This window comes from Ciconia boyciana, chromosome 1 (genome assembly GCF_034638445.1).
Source record: "Ciconia boyciana chromosome 1, ASM3463844v1, whole genome shotgun sequence".
Lineage (NCBI taxonomy): Eukaryota > Metazoa > Chordata > Aves > Ciconiiformes > Ciconiidae > Ciconia > Ciconia boyciana.
In genome coordinates this window covers 51,615,788-51,633,380 of record NC_132934.1, presented here as the reverse complement: position 1 = coordinate 51,633,380, position 17,593 = coordinate 51,615,788, and the positions used below count along the sequence as shown (strand labels likewise).

General features: G+C 46.3%; 1 protein-coding gene across 1 annotated transcript in view; it reads left to right on the top strand.

Moving 5' to 3' along the window:
* Nucleotides 1-6,521: 6,521 nt before the first annotated feature.
* TMCC3 (transmembrane and coiled-coil domain family 3) overlaps nt 6,522-17,593 on the top strand; it is a 148,883-nt gene continuing 137,811 nt past the window's right edge. Inside the window, exon 1 of the mRNA XM_072883786.1 lies at nt 6,522-6,637. Coding sequence (XP_072739887.1) covers nt 6,626-6,637 — 12 coding nt within the window. The 5' untranslated portion in view covers nt 6,522-6,625. The remainder of the gene's footprint in view (nt 6,638-17,593) is intronic.

Sequence of the window (17,593 nt, the reverse complement as noted above, 5' to 3'; positions counted from 1 at the left end):
TCTTACTATCTCTGCAGAATGGACTGAGCCTAGAACCTGCCCTCTCATTCGGAGTTAGCACCACTTCTGGCAACACCCTGACTCGCATGAGAAACACTGAGGTCTTACCATAACATATTACCATCACAATTTTCCTGCTTTAAATCTTACTACTGAATCAGGTTCAGCTGATTTCAAAAGGTTTAGTTGCTGATATTAGACCTGAATGTAGGCTGATCTGAAAGACAATAATTTATGTCACTATAATTTCCTATATACCTGTAAGAACCACAAAGCACAGATCATTCTTCTACATATGGTATGAAGAAAATAACTGGGATGATGCTCACATTTTATTTTGTATTTGTGCATATAGTATTATTTTATTTTTATTATGGGCCTTATGAGCAGACAGGTACTTCCTTTCTTCTGTGGCCTGCCTCATAGCTTTAAATTGACAGCTCCTGGAGGAGAGAGACAGCATGTGACATGTGTACAGAATCCAAGATTGATAAGGGTATGCTTTCATTCATTATAATGACTAAGAAGGAGTGAAGATTGACAGTTCAATCACTCAATAATAAAGACTTACAGTATTCCCATTCATGAAAGTGTTAGTCAAATTCTAAAACATATTTAAAAGGATATTATTATTACTAAAGTTTGATTTAGTACTTTCCCCTCATATGACAGTGTAGAAAAATCTCTATCAATAAACAGAATTTTAATTAGTCTGAAAACTACCCCAAAATTACTGATCTTTTTCCTTTTTTTTAATTTTGGGAAGTATCTTTTCTGCTTACAGACTGACAAGAGGCAGGACTTAAACATATGCTTACTGTAGTTTAACAGGTTGCTAAACCTCAGTGGAGCCAAAGGACTAGTACACCATTCCAGACAAGAGAGGATCAAGCCAGGTTATGTTACTTTTCATTTGCTGTGGACAGAAGTCTCCGACTCACATTGACTGGATTAAAACACTAATGACAGAAAGTAATGCCAGAGGCCACTGTGAAGGATTTGGCAGAGCAGGGTACGAGCCTCGTCTCACAGAGCAGCTCTGCCCATAGCCCCTTTTCCTGGAGGAGCTGGGGCTCGACGACAGGCTGGTCCATGCTCCTGTGGAGCAGCAGTACACACCGGTCACTGAGGGACCACCATGTTGGCCTCGGCTTCTGCAGGCTGCCAGGCTGTAGCTCGTGTGAGAGCAGCCTGGACACCCCTGCGGTGGGATGGGCAGCAGAGCTGCTGTCTCGGGGTACACGGTACCAGCTCATGGAAAAGAAAGTCACCACACAAACCTAGTCTCAACATGCATGCAGGGTAAAGGAGGCAATCACACAATCATGTTAATTCTTGTCTCTGTTACCACTAGTCGTCTTCCGAATTCTTTGAGGACCTCTTCAAGCTTTCTCTCCCAAAGCAAGATTTAGTTAGATTTGAGCAGTTTCACACCCATTTCTTTCCTTGATTCCACTGCCAAATGGGATTGATTTGTCAGTTTGTCTTATTGTCTGTTCATGTTCTACAATAAGATGGCAATCTCCCATCCCTAAGAAGCTCATGGGCTTTTTTTGGCAGTGAACGAGTCATATTTTTCCACTGTTTGGCTGTCAAAATGATTGTTCTCTGTCTTGTGTTGACTGATTAGATGAAGTGCAGATATAGACGATCTTGTTATTTAAAAAAAAACCCACCTCTTGCTTCAGCTGATTGGGTGGAGAGAAGGTTTTGTTCCCATAGCAACATTTTGCATCCGAGCCTGCAGAAATGAGGCTGGCTAGGGGCATTGCAAACATGCTGCATTTAAAGAGCGGGTTGTGCTCTACAATGTGTTTTTATTTTTGTATCTGACAGAATTATTTAGCAAACACCATAAAAACAAAAAGAAAAATCTTCGCATCCCCATACGTGAAACTTGAGCCTGCTGATACTAGGTACGCTACAGAGCATCGCTTGAACTGCTCTCGTAAAACGTGCACAGTGAAGCAACCTGACCGCGCTACTATCAGTTGTCTGAACAGACACCACAACTTTAAGTAAAAATCAGTCCAAAGCTCAGATGTCACTTTTGTGAGAGTTCTTCTCCTACCTTCAGCAGAGACAATGACACTGAGCACGGTGTTTGGAGGGAACTGGCTAGTAGGCTAAGGAAGAGTAAAACCCACGCAGGAGGTTGTATCTCGGAGACGTGGGGCAGCAGTAGAGGAGGGGCTGTAATTCTTGCAGGAGTGGCAGATAGGACGAAGGAAAAAAGTCTTTCCCAGTACAAGGAGCTGCTGAAGGAGGACATCACTGGAGAAAGAATGGAGGACAAAAGCAATTGAGCTGCTGGTTTTTGCACTTCACACTGTAAAGGTTGATCATGCGGTAGCAGGGGTAATTTTTGTGACTAAAGAAGAGGGAATTAGACTTCAGTGACAGAGGGACAAGACAAGGAATGTATTTCACTTCAGGACTTTTGGTTCATTTGTGAAATACTGGGAAAGAAGGACAGAGCAGAAGAAATTTGTAGTACTCTTCAAGGGAGATGATATAAACTGACCCTTCCTCTTTGGCTGCCATCTATCTGTGTTTCACCAGACATACCCTCTCACTCAGCACAAATCTTGCTCAGACAGAACTGGGGGATTCCACATATTTATCCAGGATTTCACTTTGGGGGGTACACAGCTCAGGGGCACAGTACACACATGTCAGAAGCACAGTGGTTTGGCCCAGGAAAAAATGATGGCAAGTCCCCCAGGAGACTGCGCTGCAAACAAAATGTGCACATAGAGTCAATGGTAGAGTATTTTAGGAGTTATATATTACATTAATATACAGTGATACTTTAATGGGAAATTGAGTCACCTTTTCTCCGTGTTTGGCTTTGGGCACTGATAAGCAAAGTAATGGCATTCAGAATAACAAAAAAGTTGGTGTTATTGGCAAATACCTTAGTGGGAACAAGTTGAGAGCATTGTTGTAGCGTAGCACCATTTGGCTGGTAACATAAAACTGTAAAATGGCTCCAATATGAGAAGGCAGTAAGTTGTCACCTAAATTTTTTTTTGGGAAAGGAAATACAGGCAGATTGATTTCAGAAGTTTTGTGGAAGGAAGACACCTCACACCAAAAAATATGAGTGAAAGGCAGAGGAAATATGAAGCAGGCGTGGTCATGCTGAATGCCGGTTGCTCCCCAGTTATCCAAGCTTCATCTGAGCTGATCAGCATGGGCTGGAGTTCCCACCTACCATATTCTGATTAAGTGGCATTATTGCATGTGAGTAAAGCTCTTTGAAGACCAGCAAACTCGAATAGCTTTGTCAAAACAAGCTTGAAAATAATGGTACAATTATTGTACAATTATTGTACAATATAAAACTGTACAATATAATTATTTTGTACAATATAATTTATATTGTTTATTTGTACAATATATTGTTATTTGTACAATATAATACAATAATACAATATAATACAATATAAATTTGTACAATATAATACAATATACTGTTATTTGTACAATATGATTTATATTGTACAATGTAAAACTGCGGGCTAAAACTGTAGGAGAAAAGGGGCACACAGGGTGATATAAGAGTGCGTGTACCGAGGAGGAACATGGAGAGAGCTTACAGCACCAGAAGGGCAGGAGAAAGGGTGGGTGCCAAGAGCCATGCAGAGTCACAACAACTGATAAAGATCATAAAAAAAAAGACAGTGATGGGATGACAGAGTGGAAACACAAGCAATCCTGATGCCCTGAAACAATATGATCTCAGACAAGACAAGACAAGTCAGCAAAGTTAATTATTTGCTGCTGGTTGGCCAGATGGCCCTGGAATTGTATCAAAAATCCCTGCCCACCACATTTCTCGATAGGTCTGGATTCCAAACTTTTCATCTACCTTTCATCACCTAAATGCTTATGTTTTCAAAATAAAGGGATGGATTCAAACTTTCATAGCTCCAGAAAAAAAATGCAGAGGTCAACAGTGCAAGAAGGAGGCAGCAGTATTCCTGCCGTTACAAGAAAACAAATAAAAAACATGCACTGAGGTAAGTTATCTCATACAGCTTTTGAAAGATATGGACATCAGGGTCTATCTCCAGGGCAAATGGCCCAGCCCTGCATTCTGAGAAGACAAAAGCTCTGGCCTTGAGGTGGGGAGCTAGATTTGCAACAACCTGTTGTTAGAGATCCCGAGGAGGCTGCTCTATGAAAAACCACATTAATTTGCTGACTTTAGATAGTTTCTGGCTCATCAGGAAGGGAAAATTGCTATGAAACTTGTTCCAAGGTCTTGAACTCTCCTAATGCATAAAAAGCCAAGGTACCAAGCACTGAGGTTTGGGGTACTCTAAGAACCCCATACCTGTCATTTAAGCATTGCAACACCTGAATCTTAGGGTTCCAACTCTCTTTCAATCATATTCAGAGATCTTATTCAGAAAATAAGTGATTCCAGAGCACATGTCTTTTCATGAGTGTAACTACAGAGAAAACAAACCAAATACCCAGAGCAGATTCCCATGTGCCTATGGTCCAGGATTATTGCTGATGTTCTTATTCCTCTTCATTATACCGTTTCACTTAGAGCTAAACTAGTAATTGTATCAAGCTTACACAATCAACCCTCACGCAAGAAGGACGTGTGCATTTCAGTGAGAACTGTCTGGAAGAAAGGAAAGCTGTTTGAGAGACTGTCACGACCAGGGGTGACAGCAGATACGTTAAGAGGGATGTGTCACATAGCATTTTACACTGGGCAGTGAACAAGAAGAGTCAATGACTGTAGCTGGTAGCATTCTTGGAAACGCCACCAATTTCTGTGAATAGTCATCTGCAGTGACTGTGAAAACATCATATCACACCTGTAATACAGAGATTGTGACAAAATGAGGGGTTCTTCATTTTCAGGAGACAAGAGAAAGGGAAGAGGCAACCCGAGCAAGTGAATAGAAGCGCGACTGAAACCTGTATAATCAGATATGAGAGAGGAGAAGTAACTAGCAACCAGCGTCATGAGACACAAATTAACATGCTAATAGGACCCCAGCAAATCTGAGCCCAATAGCTGTCACCGACAATGTTAACAACCATTGGTTAACCATAACCAACATAAAAAACCACTAGTCATGCAGGTTCCACTCAAGTGGTCCCCCTCCATTTTAGCACCTTAAGGCAACGTTGCCGAGTAATGCCTTACACCACAAGATCAAAGGCAGCAGCATCTGTCTTAGTCTGCACAGCATTGCAAACGCGATGGCTCAGATTTGATGGCTGAGTACGGTGGTGTGGCTCCCTGCCCTCCATGACATAAGGTTACGAACTCTGTATTAACCTGCCAGCTAATATTCAGTCGCTTCGGCTAAACTGCTCCTATCAAACTAATTCCAAATGTAAATGCGATGACAGTTTGCTCTAACTTCTTTGTCTGCTTTTTACTTACTAACTAGCTTGCTGGAAATGAATTTACTATGGGTCGCTATATGCTCACAGGACTGAAGTTTCATGAAAAGTTACTTGAGAACATACCAGGACACAGGGAAAGCCCGAAACAGTGGGTGGCCCTGAGGTAAGCCGCATCCTTCACAATCTGAAATGCGTGGTCCCGTCCTCCCGAGACTCGGCACGACCTGTTGCTCCATCGTGCGGGTTCGGCTGCTGGCCCCGCAGGCTCACCCGGGGAGGGCGTGCGTGCAGACGGAACATGCCAAGCAATGATTCACCTCCACACACCGGACAGCTGGAGCCCCGGGTTCTTGCGTTTAACGTTAATACAAAAAGTACGTTATAATTAGCGCTAAATACCTTTCGAGATCGGATTCTATTTTAACTTGAGAACAGCTTGTAGCTCTGACAGTGTACTACAGCTTGCAGGAAAAGTTAATTGCTCCTGGAATAGGTGTGATTTGCTTTGGGTGAGACTTGCTTCGTTATGGGAAACCGGAGCACTATGACCACGTACCGAGTGTTTAAGCACCAGACCAGCGCGGTCCAAGCGGCTTCCCACGACCCGGATCTGGCCGGGGCGATGAAGCCGTCCCGCCCGGCATCTCCCTCCTCCCAGGAGGGGAGCCCCGAGCAGGGAGCAAGCGGCTGCAGCGGGGAGGGAGCCCCGCACCCTGCCTGCCGGGGGGCACCGCGGCGGCTCCCCAAGTCGCTACGGGCGCCCACGCAGCGTGACTGAGAGCCGGCCAGAGCCCGGCGCCCGGCTTGGTCCCCGACCCTCCCGGGTCGAGGCCACCTCTTCAGCCACGGCTGCCCCAGCGCCGGGCAGCGGGCGCCCGGTCCGGGCGGGGACGGGAGGGGGCTGCGGCCGCGCCCCTGCCCGTGGCCGGGGGAAGGGGCCGGGCGGCGGGGGCGGGTGGGCCCGGCCCCCCTCGCGGCCGCGCTGCCTCGTGGCGGGCGGCAGCCGTCGCGCCGCCGCTCAGTGTGGGCAGGCGGGCGGCGCGCACGGAGGGCCGCCGCGCCCGCGGGCTCTGGGCGCCGCGCCGCCGTGCCGGGCCGGGCCGTGCCGGAGCCGTGCCGGGGCGGGCCGGGGTGTGCGCCCCGGGGCGGCCGCCGCAGCCGCGCTGCCCCCTGCATGGCCGCGCCGTGAGGGGCGGGAGAGCGCGGCGCCGAGGCGGGGAGCCCCCGGCGCTGCCTGCCCAGCATGCTGCGGAAGGTAAGGACCCCGCCGCTGCCCCGCCGGCCGCGGGCGCCCACACCGGAGTGGGGCGCGGGAGCGCGGGGCCGCCGCCCAGCGCCGGGCGCCGCGACCGGGACTCGAGGCGGGGAGGGGGGGCAGCGGCGGGTCTGCCGGGGCCCCGCCAGGGGGCGCCGCGGCGCCGGGAGAGGCCCCCGCGGGGGGCGGCTGCGCCCGTCAGGGCGGCCGGGGCCGGGGCCGGGGCCGGGGCGGCGGGGGCAGCGCGGGCGGCGGCGGCCTGCGGCGGGCGGGCGGCGGAGCCCGCCGGGCGCTGTCCATGGTGCGGCGGCGGGGGCAGCGGGCGGGCGCGGGCGAGCGGGGCCGGGCAAACTTTGCCGTTCGCGGCCGGCGGCCCCGGGCGCGCCGTTTTCAGGCTGGAGTTGCCATGGATGCCTGCGGCTTGCAGCACGCGCCCTCGGTGAGGGCAGCGCGGGGTGCGGGGGAGCCGGGGTGCGGGGTCTCCCCGCAGGCCGCCGCCGCTGGCTGCGAGGCCGGCTGCGGCGGGGGAGGCTCGGCCGGCCGGCGCAGGGTGAGTGCCGAGTGCCCGGGGCCGCCCGGGGCCGGTTGTGGGAGCGAAGCGCCGCTCCGTGCATCAGCCGTGTAGAGGGACTGGCGGTCCGTGGCTCGCCTGCCCGCCGCTCTATTGTTCCTTGCACGGCAGCAGGCGATCCCTTCGCTGTAAATCTCGGGCAGGGAGAGACTTGGGCGAGTGGAAGAGCTCTTCGTGTGTACAGTAGGCAGCGGCGCCGTTTATTTTGTGTGAAGGCGGATGCAAGACTTAGGACTGGTGAAGGCGCTGCTAAAAGCTTTAGAAAAATCACCTGAAGGTCTGAGCCGAGGGGAGGGTGGCTACACAGCAGCACCAGACCCACTTTGGAGCCCCAACCAAAAGCTATTAAAGTCAGTAGGAATCCTTTCCCTGACATAAGAGGGGGTGCGTACAGACCTTCCAGCTCCAGTTTTCAGTACGCCTTCCGAAAGGCAAGCTTTCCTCCTAGGTGGACCTGGGCCGCTTCCCATCATCGCTGGAAGCGGGCTGTAACAGGAAAGTGCCGGCGTAGAAGAAGCCTTATCAAAAGAATGAATCACATAACTGCTCAGGCTTCTCGTCCTGCTGTTGTTCCTGTCTTGCTCTCATTTTGTGTTATCTTCCCAAATGTTGTTGTTGCAGGTTTAGGCCCGCTAGCCTAAGTGATGCAGTAGCTCAGACAACTGGAGTAACAAGACATCCCTCAAAATTTGTGATAGAAGGCGTGGGAAATCTCCAGCCCCTCTGCGTGGTGAGGTAGTTAGAGCCCGGGGTCCTCTTCAGCACTTCCGAGCCGCTGATCTGGGCTCCGATGGCTGCGCTTGGTTTGGCAGAGCCTGAGGGACGCAGAACAAACAACATGATTTAGGATTTCCCTTTGTTCTGGAGAGGAACCCTCCACTTAGCCAGGCTCCTAAAGCCCAGCATTGCTAGTCGCTTTCTACAAATATTCCCAGAGCAGTATTTTATACTGTTAGTGGTAATTATTATGTAGTTATTTTACAGTTTGGACAGGCTGGGTAAGACAAAGCTGTTTAATTCTACCCTTGCAGTGTGCATTATGTGGAACAAATGCTTCATTTGAATTTTACCTTCTTCTGCTACCCATCATACTCCTTTGCTTACTAGGAGGGGGAGTGCAGAGATGGTCAAGATTTGAAATGAAGGGTTTATTAAAGGTCAAAGTGACCTTGGGGATTGTGGATACAAGGTATCCGAGCCTTATTTCTTTTTCATACCTAATTCTGAAGCTGCCCAAGGGCTGAATCGGAGTTCGAGGGCTGCTGTACGCTGGCAGCTTGTTCTGTGCTGCACGTTCAGCAAGCCACCCGTTGCAGAGTGACCTCCATGTGAATTATGGGCCGCCCATGCTAAATTCCTCTGCTGTACACGAGAACTAGAGTGGTGCCAAAAGAAGTTAAACCAAGCTAACTTTAGCTTAAAAATGATAAAATTTGTAAACCCTACATCTGAGGCAACACCTCAGGGCTAATGAAGGCTGCATGAAGAACCGTCTGAGAAAGGGCATCTCCTCTTAGGCAAAAGGAGCAAGAAATAAAAAGAAACACAATTGCAGCCCTCACTTTGGATCATGAGCGCCCAGATCCTACTTTAAGCGTCCCACTGGAGAACCTTCCTCACTGAGTTCATGGATCAGGTCCTTAGCATGTCTTGGAAAAACAGTAGTCATGTGGGCAACCAACAGTTAAAATTAATTTCATGCCATGGCTCTCTAGGCTGGAGTATGAAACCTCAGTGTCGATTGCTTTGTCTCCTCTTTATTCTCTGCTGTTCCAGAGGATTTTCTACCATTTCTGACTTAGCATCCCCTTTTTGCTTTTATATCTGTCAGGAAGGGAAGATAAAATAGGGAGAAACCCCTGGTTTTCTATTGTTCCGCCTGTCACATGATTTTATGGCCAACAAGAGGAAGCCTAACATTTGGGAACTCTGACTTCGCTGTCCCTAAATGCAGTTGATGTTTCATTGATTGCTTCAAAAATAAATTAAGCTGGAGAGGACTGGGCCACTGAGATAGAAAGCTGAAATGCTTGCACAGGGTTTAGTATGGGTCAACAGCTCAGTGTTAAATCCACGCTTTCCATTTGGATCAAGTTTTCCAGTGCCATCTGTGCTCATAAAGGAGCAATAAGTAGAAGAGTTGTTTCAGATGTCTCAGAAGCGTAGTAAAAACCTGGATTTTGTTGCCAGAGACAGAAGAAATAATGTCCTTGCCCTTTCTTTTGAGGGTGTACTGAATTTCAACTCGAAACTGGACCTGGGAGATGGGTGGAATCAGTGAAATGTTAGTGTCTTGGTGGAGCTGCTGTTGAGTTGTGTGTGTGGGGTGGGCTTTCCCTAAGCTGAGCCCTTGGTTCCTCAGGTGAGCTGATCTCTCTGAGGAGCCGATCTCTGCGAGGAGCCTGCCTGCTCCCTGTGCGTCAGTCACTGAAACAGGGTGAAGTCCTTCAGGCAGTGGTGACCCGAAGCCGGCAGTAGTACGCAGGTGCTGGCAGTCCTGTGGCTTCAAGAGTGACACAACGATGCTCCATGCAACCTCCTCTGCGCTTTTGCTCACCAGTGCAGAGGCACGTCTTAGGCAGACGACCCTCCACGTGTTCCTCAGGTCCCTGCTGTAGTCCGTGGAGGAAAGCAGAGCAGCTTGGGCTGAGTGAGGTCTGGCGCTGCATGCATCAGAGCTGTGTGGTAAGGAAGAGAGAGCACCATGGGGAAGGACAGGCAGTAGCAAGACACTGCTAGCCTGCTGCTTTCAGGGCTCTCTGCTGAACCTGGAGCCTAGCGCAGCAGCTCTTGCCGAGTGCTCCTGCTAGGGAGCAGTTTAGTCTTCCCTGCCTGCCCCCCCCCCCCCCTTCTGCCCCCTCCAGCCGCATATGTCCAACATGCTCTTCACAAAGGGAGTGCTTTCTAAAATCTTCTGAGTACTAGTGAGGTTGAGGTTTCCTAACTGTCCTAATACCTTATTTGAGATGCCTTACAGGAGTTTTCATCCTTCCAGAGAGCGTGCCCCCCTCTCTTGTCTCTACACACTCTCTTTTCGGACTGGAGAAACATGACGGCTGTATGTACAGAGTTTGCTGGCCACCACTGCTTTTCCTCCCTCTTCAAGCTGTTCAAAATAGTTAAAGATGACATAGGCATTTCCAAGGACTTTCTTGCTTGAATGAGTACACATTTTTAAGAACACCATTGCATAGTATCTAGGTGCTGCAGCTGGATGTATAGTTAATGTCAGCTGAGGTTGGACCACTTGATTTCATTCCAGGTGAAAGACCTGGTTCTTTTTCTTCCATATGCCCCTCACTTTTCACTCAGTTTCTTATTAGTAAGAAAATACTAATGCAAATATAAGCAGGAAGAAAATACCTGAGGTTTTTTTCCTGTTTTTACATACCTCCCCCTTCCCAGTCACTCAAATAAAATAGATTGGCATTCTAGTTAATAGAGACAAGCGGTCTATTAGACATTGCGGGAAGGTGGTAACAGAGTTAAGAGAGGAGAGACTACATTTCCAGGCAATGGGTGGAAAGCCTCTCCAAACCTCAGCATTCTTGTCTCTTTGGACTTGTTTCTCTTTCAGCTTCTCTTGCCAGATGACCTACCTATCTTAACTGACCATATTAAGAGCTAGTTTATTCAGCCTAGACAGTCCTTCACCAGCTCACTCAAGTACATATTAGATATAAATTCTCATTTGTATCTGCTTTTATTATCTTTTTGAATATCAGCTCTGTGTGTTTTGTTCATTTTCGCTAGGGAAAACAAATTCACATGTCAAATTCTGCTGGATTTATTTCTTCAGGCAAGATGTACCCACACTTGGAAATTAATGGAAATCAAATGCATCAACAAGAAATTAGTAATTAGGGGCAACAAAAAGAAGAAATCAGTATGGGCAGAATATACTGAAAATCCAGGCTGGGCTAAATAAAGTGTGTAATGAAGATGAAATTGTGTGCTACTTCTGTTTTTATTATATCATTTAATGTTCTTAGGTGGTTTTGACTCTGACACTCTGTAATCAGTAGCTACTCTTGTAGGAGGGAAAGGGAACAGCCTTGCTTGGTAATGCTCTGTTTAATTCATAAGGTAGTTAGGAGGGACATATAGACCTTGACAAGTACAGATCAGTGCTACATCTTGCTATAGATTTTAGTCACCAGATGTTTGATCAGAACGAAAGCTTTATTTTTAACCAAGTTGGTCTTTACAACCTGTTGGGCAAAACTGCACATATTGGGACAATTTGGGCTAATGGGGGTAGGTGGCACCATAGCTCTGCTGGGGGAAAAAAGTGCCCTTTTGGTATTTTTAGTTGCTCTTCAAATAGTCTTCAAATAGTATGTAGCACTGTCAGTCAAAGACTACATTTCAGGGTTGAGGTAATAATGAGATTTTCCTTATTCAGCTATTTTAGAGGCTCTACTATTTTGGCTACCCTCGGGGAATATAAAATGTGTTAGCAGTTAAATCCATGACAACAGATAACTTAAGCATTAGATTTAGCCGAGCTAACATGCAGGCAGTTGAACTGCGTAAGACACAGGCCACCCTGGCATGAGGGAGCACTGAATAAATCCTTGCTCCAAACACAGCAAAGTGTGGGCTTGAATAAGGGTCTCTGGCCTTCGGGAGAAACAGGACAGACAGGCAGTTGGAGATTTCTGCTAGAGCTTGGGCTCTAGGCTGTGACTGGGGGGGTGTAAATGGGTGTTGGTGGATTTTTTGTGAATTTAGGTGCCTGGAGGCATTTAAGTGCCTCAAAGATTACATGATGTGCGAGTGAGGATTCCGGTGGGACATCAGCGTTGGTTCTGAAGGACTAAAGGTAAGAGGATTTCCTGCCTTTACCTCAAGCACTCCTATTTGCTGAAGAGTTCATCTTTCCCATCACTGCTTCTGCTGTTTTTTTTCTGTGACTCAACTGATTAGCAGTAGGATCCATCTCTGCCTAACAGCATCTATGATGCAAATACGGACCAAAACGGGGCTGAAATTTCCCAGTGCTTGAAAAGACTTGAAACAGTAGCAAGTGAATAAAGGGGACCAAGGCAATGAAGCTGAGGCTTCAGGCTCGGCTGTGGTGTGTGCTGTGGCAGGCAATAGATGATGGAAGGGCAATTCATTCTGCTCTGCAACGCAAACTAGGATGTTTAAAAGGTAGGCTGGTATTTCTGCAGTTTTGGAGGTCTTAAGTTGGAAGTGCCATTGTATAAATAAACGTCAATGGGCTGTCTCAAATATATCTACCATCTATTTAAAATCTCTGTCCTAAAGTTTATTTTCTTAAGATTCTAGAGTAGAATTCTTTGAAGTCGGGCAATAAGGAGCCAAAATCTAATGAAGAGTCAGTCAGGTTTATGTATCGAAGTCCCTGGGTTCACTTTTGAAAATGGGATTTAAATGGCTGGCGTGCTTTCAACTGTCTTTCTTACTGGTTGTATTTTTATCTGTCACTTCTGTTGGTAAGCAGAGAGGAGAGCAAGGCGTAAATGGCAAGGGGAGGAAGAATTGGAGAGGGACCGACTGTTCGCTGTCTCTGTCAGCAGAAGAACTGGGACCATCACATGAAACCGTCAGGCCCCAGGCTCGGAGCAGAAGGATGTGCTCCTCATTTAGCTGTTCAGCTCCTTGCCATTGGGCATTGTGGGGGGCACGAATTTCCACAGATTCAGAAAACAAGCAGGCAAATTCAGGAAGAATACTTCAAAAGCCCCTGAGTACAAAATTAGCACCACTGGCTCAGAAAGCCCTTGACCTGCAGATCCCCAGCAGCTGGAAAGTATTCTGGGGAGCAGCATTACGCCATTATTCTGGTCGTGAGAGTCCTCCCAAGGCATCCACTGCTGGCCGCTGTTTCAGCCAAGATACAGGCATGGATTTAATGCGAGCCAGTATGCTCCTTACAGTCCAGCACCACAGAACAGAGCTTTGGCTTCTCCTGAGGTTGCTTGTGAGATAGTGAACCTATTAGAGTCATACCGTTGATTAAGCAGGTCAGCTGAGAAATGTTTTATGGGTCTATGTCATCTCAGAGAATGCCTGCATAACTTAAGACTGAAGCAGAGGGAAAACAAATGGAGGAAGATTAAGATCTCTTAAACATGTTGGCTTAATTGAACTAAAAACAGAAGGATTTTATAAAAGTCATTTCTTGTGTTTGTGACTCCTGTTCAGGGCAACGGTAGGTCGGAGTGGCTGGCTGCACATTTCTTGACAGCTTGCCTGTGCCAGGACCAACATTTCCCTGTCCTCGTGTTCTGAGGTGGAGACAAAGCAGGTTCTGGCACAAAAGACACAAAAAAAGGACAGTTAATATATTTTCCTCTCTAAGTTCCCCGCTGCTAGAATGTTGTCCTGGTGAGAAGACAATAAAATTTCAACTTTAAAAAATACATATGAAAAAAAATCTCCAAACAGACATGGAAAAAAAAAGGGACAGATGAACTGATTGACCTTTTTGGTTGTGAGGAAAGGATGGAAATTTTGCTTCCTTTAACAAAGATGATTTCCAGGTCTGCCCAGTGATAAAACTGCAATTTCCAAAGGGATTTTTATTTCCATTGTTTGGGGTATGGCTGTGCTTGATTGAGCAGCCAAATAAATGGAGTTAATAGGTTCACCTTGGTATGAATTCCTGGTAAGTAAGCCACGTGTGACTATTTTTTCCTGTCAGCCCTTCCTGCAGGAGTTAACAATTAGTGCAAAAATGGATTTCTTCAGTCTGCTGCTTTACCACATCGCAGAGGTACATTTAGAAATTGGCATCAATGGTTTGTGTTTTGGTCTCCACGGCCGCCTGTTTCCTCTGAGAGAAGCAGCGAGTCCTGCTCGGGTGAGGATGTGGCCGGTGTGTCTGCCCAGCACGCCAGACAGTAACACCCCTCTTCCAAATAATTCAGCTGAGATTTGAGCAAAACTGGGTATTTCCTGGACTGACCAGATTTGATATTAGATTCTGTGTAGTTTGATGATGACTGAGGTCTCCTTAAGTTACCATATCCAACTAACTGATGTAGCATCTTCACTGCTTTGTGGTGGGACTTCTACGCCAAATATCCCAAACGTTTCAGACTAGCAGATTATTGTGAACTGTTAACCCCTGTAAAACTACATTAATAGTTTTTCAGTTGGAAACTGTTACACATTTCTGGTCTGTGCACATTTCTGAAGCCTCAGCGATGGTTTGCAAACAGCACCAAGCATTCAACGTACCTCCTCCTTGCTGCCTGAGGAGTAAATTCCATCTTCAGAGGCTAAGTGGCACCAACCTGCAGTCCTTGGTATGATGATGCCTCCCCTGAAACAGGGCTTGTGGCTCAGTGGCTTGGGCTTTGGGCTTGGTTAAACAGGTACGCTGTTTTCATTGAGCTGTTGACCTGACCTGACGTGGGATTTTTTTTAGGCAAATTTGTTTGATCTTTTTCTGCTACGGTCTGTCTTGGGTGTGTTGTTGGTGAAGAAACCTTTTCTCTTGTTGAAGAGTAAGTAAGACTTCCAAAAATCTTTGGTAGTCTCCAGTTGTAAGGTGAAAAATGGCTAGGGTTCACCTTTTCTGCCCTATTACAACATCTGTGCGTGCCCTGACAGATCTCACGTGGCTTCAGGACCTATAAAATGAGGACACTGGCTCTTTGCTCACTGGTTTCCTGCTTCTGAACAATTGATCTTAAGCTATTGTATTTAATGTAGTGGAGCCTGACCTTGAATGCCAGAAACCATTATAAAAGGAAATGCTTCACTGGCCCATATTATTTTTGTCAAAGCTGGTTTTAGTAGAAAATAAGGTTTTGATTTAAAAAAAAAAAAACACCACGGAAAATACATTTCTGCTGAAAATACTGATTTTTCCCTGAAAAACTAACCTCTAGTTGAAAAAAATGGCTTAAAGCTCTTTATTCTCAATAGGAGGTCAAAATCTTTTCCAGAAGGGGGAAATATATTTTTTTTCCCCAACAGCAATGTAGTATTAGTGCTTGCTAGCTTGGTTCAGATATTCTACTTTTTTTGTAAATGAGTTAGTATTTACTTCTGGTTTTTCTTTTTTTTTATTATTGTTCATCTTGAACATTTGCTAGCATATAATTATTCATACCAGTAACTGTATTTGCAAATCTCCCAGTAGTTCTCCGTCCTTTTCAGATGCTCTAAAAACTGTTCTAGTACATGTTCTCTTTGTCTTTTTCAGCTTATTTCTGGGCAGATGAATAAACACACTTTTTAATGCATTTCAATTATCTTGCTTTTTGTCAAGATGTATTTTCAGGTAACACAATTAATTAAAACTCCATTAACCGTTTAAAAAGGACATATCCCCTAGTGGCAAGCCTTTGGTACTGGCCTACTTGAGTTAATGAGTGCAAATGGATGTATGATACATATGGACTTGCTCAGAAATAAAGGGGGATTTTTGTCCTTTTTCTTGCTTTTTTATGTATAAAGGAAGCCTGAAGAGATACTCTTTCCATTGCTTTTTACCATTTAGATTCAGTCTATTTGGGTCTTCCTGAGAGTTAGATTGCAGGGTTGTTTTATTATTTTATTTTATCTTATTTTATTTTATTTTATTTTATTTTATTTTATTTTATTTTTTAATTTTATTTTATTGTATTTAATTTCATTTCATTTAATTTTATTCTATTTTATTCTATTCTATCTTATTCTATTTTGTTTTACGTTGTTGAAAGCAGGGCTGGTTGTACAGACTTGGGATGCCTTCTCAGCAAACAGATCCCCTCTGTCCTTTAGTAAGAAAGAATTAGGACAACTTTTCTAAGCTTTTTGCTATTTGCATCCACTCTCAGCAAAGGTATAACCATGCCCAGCCTTGCAGCCGAGAAGCCGTGTCCAGCCTCAGAGGCTTTTTTCCTTCTGCTGCCAGACCGACCTGTTCCCATCCCCTGCTGTTCCCTTCCCACCAGAGCAGCCAGTTGCTGAGGATGCTTGTTCGGGCGATGGGAAAGCTCAGGTAGAGCAAGTTCTTTTTCCAAACTGCTTTGCAACACGAAGAAAACTTTTCAGTTTTCATCTCCGCTTGCTGCTGCCAGGTCAGCTACTGGTCCAGGCAAACTGGGCTTTTGTGGCTTGCAGAGTATCTGCACAGGATGGCTTTTCGCAGCTGAGCACCGAGACTACCTTGGTGAGGGAGGAGAGCAGGAAAAAGATCCTTCTTCAGAGTGGACAAAATGTCTCCTGCTTTGGGTGATAATAGAAACCACAGTTTCCTGACAGTTATTTATTGTTCCTCCTTTCTATGTGTGATCCAAAGGGGTTTTTTATCCGAGAGGGTTTTATAACTTAGCCCTACAACAGATGACTTCTTTTAACTACCATTTTCAGATCCTAAAAAGTAGGAGTGCAGCTTTAGCAAGCAAGAATGTGTATCTACGTATGTAATACTCTGGTAATTCACACATGTTGGGAGAAGAATAACAGATTTATGTCCTAATAGCTTGGTGTACCAATTCTAGAGGTGGGAGTGAGTAGTCAAGACTTTTGTACTTGGCACCTCTGCTGCCAGACTCTCCAGAAATTGGAATAATGCAAGAAAAAGATGAAGTTACTTTTATTCATTACATTTCTTACAGAAATACGGCAATGGTGGAGAATAAAGGAATTTCGAATCACTGGTAGTGGATAGTAATCTAATGTAAATCCGCAGGCAGGTTAAGTTAATATATTCGTGGCATGGTGCCCAGAGTAGGATAGGGGGGAAGGGATGGGAAAGGATGAATCAGCTCTCATGTTTTGCAAGATCCTGCCTTCTAGTTCAATATTGTCTTGTTTTCTTTGCCTGAATTTATTCCTGACAGGTGGTGACAGAATGTTTTCATTAAAGAAAGGCGAGTACCTTCCTAGAATCACAGAAATCATATAAAGTCTCCTGTGGCAAACTGGTATTCAGACTTCCAAGTGGCTGGATTCTCTTCACCAGTTCTTTAAAGCTTTGAAATTCCTCACTGCTGCCTAACATCCCTTTTTTTCTGGGCCCTGTTATCCAGCAGGGCAAGGACGAGAGCACACCGGCTGTATTGCCTGCTGCCTGCCCCTGCCCAGAGGGAGAAGGGCTGCCTGCAGGAGGTCTGCTCGGCCGCAGCGGTCGCGCTGACCTCCACCACGCCTCCCCACGTACTTCAGCACTACTTGACGTCGAGTTACAGATCAGCTATGGCATTCTTTTGCTAGAGCCTCTGAGGTTAGGGTGCAGTTTTAAAACCACTGTCAAGAGAGGGTAAGCTGGTGCTTTGACAAGCTGGGCATAGGAAGCACTCCCGTCACAACGGTGCTGTAAGAATAACCCATGTTATTAGCGCTTGCAAAGGGTGCTTGCGCCTCTTCTGTAAGCGGCTGGTGGAGATCCTGATCCAGGGTAGATCCTGATGCTCAGG